The 8,079-nt window shown below is 24.4% G+C and overlaps 1 protein-coding gene across 8 annotated transcripts in view; it reads left to right on the top strand.

Annotated features, from left to right (window-relative positions):
• Positions 1–8,079, top strand: part of LOC126906680 (noggin-2-like) — a 51,406-nt gene that overhangs the window by 24,230 nt on the left and 19,097 nt on the right. For 7 of the 8 annotated variants that reach the window (XM_050687405.1, XM_050687403.1, XM_050687401.1 and 4 more), the window contains one exon: positions 339–606. In XM_050687405.1, the coding sequence (XP_050543362.1) occupies positions 367–606 (240 nt within the window). In that variant the 5' untranslated portion in view covers positions 339–366. Of the gene's footprint in view, positions 1–338; positions 607–4,751; positions 5,045–5,188; positions 5,372–8,079 lie in introns of all 8 variants that reach the window. The other variant, XM_050687407.1, reaches the window with a different exon arrangement.

The raw sequence follows: 8,079 nt of genomic DNA, 5'->3' as shown, positions 1-8,079 counted from the left end.
GGTATTTCTGAACTGTACCTATGTGTGTCCGCGACAGCGACGTTAACCCGCATTCCTTCGTGTTTTTAATTTTCATCCTACCTATTCACCCCACCCCCACTGCATCACCTGGTATCGCCACCATCTTTAGGTTTCTATTCAAAATTTATTACACTAGGTAGGATATAACACGCACACCCCCATTTGCATAACAATTATTCCAATCACATTTCACGCGCACGTTGACCTTGCTTTTGAACTGTATCCGAGATGACTACAGTCGGACGGGTACACTCGTGACAAATATTAATTGTCCATTGATTCACACGTCAAATTAACAATGTTGTTCGTATTCAAAGGAAAACACACGAGAGTCCTGTTGACGTCATGCTATACGCTCATACTTTGGTTTCGGTGTATCAGATTCTTACAACTGTGGCCTTGTTGATCGTTGCGGTTTCGCCGGCAGGTAGAGAAGTGTTGGGTTTGAAGAAGACTTCACTCACTCCGTGGTTCCAGACAGCTCCTAGACATCCGAAAAACAGGGATATGAAAATTGATAAACTCAACAGGCTCATCGGATCAGATTACGATGAAATGTGGATGAGCAAATCAAATATTCTAACGGTAAATAGTATCAAAAAAATTATTATTTATAAATCTACCCACAGGGGGGATTCAATAAGACATTTTTATGGTAAAAACTAACATCAAAGTTATTAAAAAAATTCTTTTTTATATTTTNAGAGGGGGGATTCAATAATTTTATAATGATATAACTTTTTGAAAAATATATGGATCAATACAATTTTTTTATCATAAATACTATTTATATACCTCTTTCATTGGACATACTTTTTTTTTTAAATAAAACCATTTCCCTTTATATATTTATATATTTATTCATATATGACACTTATAAATCATAAAACTTGTAATCAGGGTATAAATAAGGAAATAAGAGAACATGTAGCTTTTGGAATAATCCAATAATTTTTTTAAATTAAACACTTTCTACAGATTTGCATCAAAGCGTTTTTTATATTACTGATTTTAATCACTGTCAGATATCAACTATATTTGACCCAACTAGCCATGTCCCCACTGTGCTGGTTTTTTTTTTCTATAATGTCATATAAATTTTATTAATATAGTATAATTACAACAAAAACTTAATTTAATTTAAAATTTCAATTTCATCAACTATTTTAGGACAAAAACAAGGTTAATATTTAACCTTCTTTGTATACTATTTGATAGCTGACTAATTAAAAATTATATATATATGACCAATTACACCATAATATTTAATTGAATCTAGTGTAATGATTATAAAATCAACATGAAAAATATTTGAATGTCAATATCTTCTATGTTATTCTCAACTAAAAAGGTCATTATTTCCATCAACTATAGGTATAAATTATGGCATAAGATTTGCACCTTTAAAATTTTAAATTGTTACTTTTTATTGCTGAATAACTATTTATCAATCGTCTTCTCAAAATTAAACCTTATTTTATATTTGCAGTAGATCATACAAAGTTTAAGTATTTGTTTATAAAATAGAACACTAAAAAGGACAAGAACATTAGTTAGATATATAGATCATAGGTACTCAGGTATTTAAATAAAATAAATTTAGATATTTTATTTATGGATTATTAAAATAAGATATTTATAATTTATTTAATATGAAAATTTAGATTTTATTTAAATTAATAACTTGCAACAAAATTTGGAATTAATTTATATGTCCCTCCCTTCCACAATCTTAGAAAATGTAATAATTGTAATTTTACTTTATACATAAAAATATGTTTTAGGTAAGAACAAATTTATTCTAGTTACGCTTATGAGTAAATTATTTGATTCAAAGAACAATTTCTTAATTTTGCCCTGTAAATTCTTTAAATGGTTAATTGATTAAAATTTATTAATAAAAAAGTTTTTAAATTAATTAACAAGCAATAATAATAGAAAAGTTAATAATTAATATACCCTTAATTGCTAAATAAATGATTTGTATATTACGGAGTAAGGCTAGACTACTAAACAATCATCATATATATTTTTTCGTTTATTCCATTATTTTTAGTTTATTTTAATATTGTTAAAATATATTTTAACCATCTCAAAATTGATAAATATCTAATATTTTTTGGATTTAAATCTAAAATTTTGATGTTTTATATATTTACTATTTAATAAAAATAATTTCAATGTTGCGTTTACAGTTTTTTATTTTTGATAAGGAAATATTTTAATTTTTCTAATTGTCGCAAAATTCTAATTGATTCCTCGTGAAACTGAAATATTATAAGATTTTAATACTTAATTTGTAATTAAATTCAGTTTTTGAAATATTTTAAATATTAAATTGATACAGACATTTGTAAAATCAATCAGACCATTAATTATTTTTATCCATTAAAATGGTCATAATAGTAAGTTTTTTGCTTTAATTGAAAATTGAAATTCATAATATTTCTTTGTTATAGAATATTATTTTTATTATGATTATACATTTTTTATATATATATTCATTTTTGAATATAATGGCATTAACACATGAGGACTAGTGAATTAGAACCGAATTTAGACTTTTTTTAGGATTCAATTGCATCTATACAAAAATTTTAAAACCCAATTCTTAAACTCTATGTACTGATACAATTATTATTATTTAATATTAAAATATTTTTATGGTTAGGAAATTTAATTAGCATCACTAATGACTATATATTCGCCTAATCCTTATTAATTATAACATAAAAATAAATAATAAACACACACAAACAAATGTGTTTATTATAATTTTAGTGTAATCAACAAATACCTCAATGTTACTCCATTGTAAAATTCTAACATAAGTACTTAAAAAAAAAACACAATAACTCACTTAGGAATTTCTATGTTTTAACCTCGCAAAAAATAATAAATTACTTTAAATGTATTATTAAGCAAATATTGTTATGTATTACAAGTATAAAAAATATATATTTCACTTGAAATATCTCTACAATATTTTAATTAATTATATGTTTAAATCTCACATTAAACAATTATTTACGGGTATTAACAGTAAATACTAAACTACACATAACATGTTTTTAATTGAATCGAATTATATAATACGATCAATTGAGTAGATTTTTTTAACAACTTTTAAATGGGGTTTTTTATTTAAAGTAAATCATTAAAATTAATTCAGTTCTGAATATTTCAATTTTAGAATCTTTTGAAACACTAAAAGTTACTTTGAATGTTATCTTAAATATTTCTATTTAAGTGATTTATTATAATAAAAATGCAAAAAAAATTATTGAGCTTTTTTGATAAATTTACAGTAAATAATAATTATAAAATTTCCTGACTACATATGACTTAAAAATACAAATTTTTTAATTCTCATACAATTTTCTATTTAATGAATTTCAAACTTGCAAGTTGAGCTAAGGGTCATGATAACAAATTCAACTTTTTTTCTTTATAAATTTTTAAAAAATCTACTTCTAAGGATCAACAAAATAGGTTAATAATAATATTTTCACTGATTATTTTTAACATATTAAAAATCAAAATGAATAATTATTTAAAACCAATTTTTTTTTGTTTTTAATAATTTTTTTTTATGTAAATAATAATTTTTTAGTAATAAGTTATAATATCAAAATTTAGAAGTGATAGAAAAAGTCTAATTTCAGATTTCAAAGCAGTGATAAGGTTGATTTAGAAAAGTATATTTCTGATTCCGATGAATGTTCCTTGTAGACCAATGTATTTATTCATAAGTAAAAAAAAAACTTTTATATAAAGTATTGAATCAAGTTCTTTAATTTTATACTTAAAATATACTACATTATCATTTTTTATTATTTCTCCGTATTAATATTTACAATATTAAATTATAAATATTAATTCCATACTATATTTAATTGCTATAAAAAATATTATTCATAAATTATATTTTAAATCTAAGAAATACTAATCAGGATATAATTACGGAAATAAACGGATTTATCTCAAATTCCCAGAGATCAAATTTACACTAATTATGATAAAAAAAAGGGCTGTACTTCAGAAGTATCAGCATCACTTTAGTATGCAAATGAAAAATTCTATAATACCTAGCCTACAGTCTTATAAAATCTACATATTCAGATTCATTTTAATAAAACACATCATAGTAAAAGTAATATCTTCTTAGCTTCGCATCGAAAATTCTCAAATACATGTTTTTATGAAATATCTTAGTCGTTTTAGGTTAATATTTTATTATTTTTTAATAATTAAATATTGTCGTTACGATGACAGTGAGTGCATACCATCAGTATTAAATTAGTACTTGAACAAGATTTTAGTTAGCATCATTCTAGTATTGGCTAACGAACTTTCAATTGTAAGTATTGACTTAGTATTACGCCCTTAGTTAATTCTCTTATATCTCAAAAATTTCTGGTTGGGGAAAAGTAAAAGAGGTGAAAGAGAAAATTTTTTTTTTATATCCATCTGCTCTCCAGAAACAAAATCCTGAGCAAGCCACGATAGGTACCAATATTAATTTGATAGTTAATAAAATAAGTGTTAATATGGTGTTTGTTGATTAAAACTACAAAATTATCATTGTTTAATATTAATTGATACAGAACTTCCTACTAAAATTCGAAAATTCTGTTTGATATAAAATATAATGTATATGTATATTTAATATCAATTTTATTTATTAATATGTTTACTTTTAAATAATTAATCAGTTGAATAATTATTAGGCTCAGAGTAATTCAACTTCTGGAGTTAATGATGGTCCATTATCACCGGACAATATTCAATTGCCCGATAAACTTCCTATTCAATATCAAGAATTAATGCGTAATTGGTTAGTTCGAAGAGGGTCATGTCCTGTCGAATTTGTGTGGACTGATCTCGGCAAGTTATTTTGGCCTAGATGGATTAAAAAAGGTCGATGTGGTCGTTCGGAAACAGTAAGCTGTAGTTGGCCACCAGGCATGTCTTGCATACCGTCATCCATTAAAGCTTTAAACCTTTTACGATGGCATTGTTGGTGAGTGTATGTACATGGTTTTTCTTTCAGCATTAAAATCATAGGGAATTTTTATTAATTATTATTGCTGCTATTTAAAAAACGTTTTTTTAAGTTATAACTAGTGAAAAATAATAAATACGTTTGATATAATTTCAAATTTAGGCTTAAAAATAGAAAAAGGAAACATAGACGAGAAAGGTCAGTTGCTATAGAAACGGTTACCAATAAAACAATGGTAAATACTAAACAGAAGAAAAGTAAGATAAACAATGCTAGTAAAAAAAATTATGAAAAATTTCGATGTTTATGGATTAAAGTACCCTATCCAGTAACTGAAGATTGTACCTGTTCGTGTAGAAAAATAGGAGATTAAAATAATTATTATAACTGAATTGTAATTAGTAATAAATTTGTATACATTGTAATAATGAAAGTTTATTTAAATGACTTGTTACTTCATTTAGTCTATAAAATTTGGAAACCATGTACTTAGTTTTTAATAATTTTATTTTTATACCAGTGTAAATTTTTACATACTACAATACTATTGAAACCAGTTTGCTGCTCGATTGAAGATTTTTTGTAGTTTTTTGTTTTTGATCATCAATTCCAAGTGAAACTTAATTTAATATATCGTAAAAAGAAGAATGTACACCGAGAACCTTTGCTAGAGCACATTTTAGGAAGGGTTAATTCCTCTAGATTCTTGATATACGTATACATTGTATATTTTAGATATTTATCAATAAACACACGATGATTTTATACATATTCATATTATGATCAGACTTTGAACTCTAATACAGTGGTCGACCGAGATGAAGAAGCATTGAGGTGTTAAGTTCTAAAAAATTACATATTGTTCTTAGGCTAAGGGCAGGGGCTTATTTTTTTAGTTTTCGCCTATAGGCATTTAAAAATTTGCCGCTCTTCATTACGTTATGAATGAGAGGTCTCATTTTTATATATTTTCGTCATAACACTACTAATTCTACCACAAAAAAAAAAAAAGTAATTAAAAATATTTTTCAAGCAAATATTTATTAATAAATCATAAAATAAATTGCTTGTAGCTATTAAAATATATATATATCATAAATACACCATAAATGATAACGATTATGATAATTATTAGGAAGTCAATAAGTCATAACAACAATAAAAAAATAACCCTCTTTTTATAAATTTGTTGGCCTTTAGTATTTGCCGCCCCTTAAAATATTCCGCTGTAGGCAGTTGCCTATATTGCCTGCATATAAATACGCCAATGATTTTGATTAGTAGTTCTTAGATTTAAAAGTATAACTTATAAATAATATTTTTTATAGCAATTAAATATAGTATGAAATTAATATTGTAATTTTTACGAAAAAAAATATAAAAATAGTATATTTTGTAACATTTATGACAAACATGTATAAAAATAGAAGGGCTTGATGCAATACTTTTTTTTTACTTATGAATAAATACATTGGTATACAAGGAACATTCTTCGGAATTAAAAATATACTTTTCTAAATCAACTTTTCGTACTGTTTCCAAATCTGAAATTAGACTTTTTCTATTACTTCTTAGTTTGGATACTATAACTAATTATTAAAAAATAAGTATTTACATATAAAAAAAAATAGTTAAAAACAAAAAAAATTGTTTTTAAATTATTACTGATTTTGATTTTGATTTTAATATGTTAAAAATAATCTGTGCAAAATATCATTTTTAACCTATTTTTTTGGTTCTTTAAAGTAGATATTTTGAAAGTTTATAACAAAAAAAAGTTGAATTTATTACCAAGATCTTTATTCAACTTGCAAATTTAAAATTGACATCATTAAATAGAAAATTTTATGAGAATTAAATAAATGGTATTTTTATGATTAAAATGCAATCAGGAAATTTTATAATTATTATTTACTGTAAATTTATCAGAAATGCTCAATATTTTTTTTTTGCATTTTTATTGTAATAGATCACTTAAATAGAAATCGTAGTAATCATTTCTAAGTAACTTTTGATGTTTAAAAGGATACTACAATTGAAATATTCAGAACTTAAATAATCTTAATGATTATGAAGATAAGTCCTGTTTAGCTTTGCATCAAATAGGTGGCGCGCTCTAGCCGCAATTTCGACACCTACTCGCAGTTCAACTCAAATAGTTGGACTGCACTAATCCTCCCTTCTTTTCCCTGCCAATGTAGTATAATGTTAAGTAAAAGTTTTGTAAAAAGGTTTGGTATATATATGTTTTTCGTGTGTGATTCAAAATGAGTATATTTCTTTTCTTTTGTGTAATTTATGTTGATTATAAGAAAAGAACTGCTAACAAAGTACCTATTTTTTAAATTATTATATTGAGATGCGAAATTTAAGTGCATTTTAATATATTGTGTATAAGAATTACTTAATTATTGTATTTTGTATTGGTGTTACATAATTTTGTTTCAGGTGTTTGCAACTGGCCAGTGCGCACTACCTTTCATCTGTGATTCAGTGAGTTATTTATCGTTTATATTGTTTGTTATTATTATTATCTAGTTAAAAATATATTTAGATAGTGAAAAATATTTTTAGTCAGAGTGAGCGTTAAATCGGCACTTTAAATATTGTGTTTTTGTGTTGTTCGCTGTTGGCCTTAAATAGGCAACATTTTCTTCTTGCATAGTTACTTGCTAGTTACTTATAACTCACAGTTACCTTTTCAACAAAGTTCCTATGTACAATATTTTATTAGTCAACAGTATTTTTTATTGTTAGCCTTAATTTTATTAGTCAATTGGTATTTGTTTGAATTATTCGTCTGTGTGTTTTTATTATAACTGAAAGAATTTCATAGTAAAAAAAAGAAAAAGTATTTTTGTTATTATCTGTGTAGATTTTTATTATTGTTGATTTTTTAGATATTTTATTGTTGATTATTGTAGATTGAAAGAAGTACGTTTTATATACAATTATTGTTAAGCTGAATTATTTAAATATTTATTGTTGAGCCAAACTGGCGAGATTAATTATTTATTGAAAACGTATATTTTTATACATATTTATTTTGATAT

Source organism: Daktulosphaira vitifoliae, unplaced genomic scaffold, assembly GCF_025091365.1.
Source record: "Daktulosphaira vitifoliae isolate Bord-2020 unplaced genomic scaffold, ASM2509136v1 Scaffold_5, whole genome shotgun sequence".
Taxonomy (NCBI): domain Eukaryota; kingdom Metazoa; phylum Arthropoda; class Insecta; order Hemiptera; family Phylloxeridae; genus Daktulosphaira; species Daktulosphaira vitifoliae.
The sequence above is the reverse complement of the archived record's forward strand: the minus strand, read 5'-3'. Positions and strand labels throughout refer to the sequence as shown.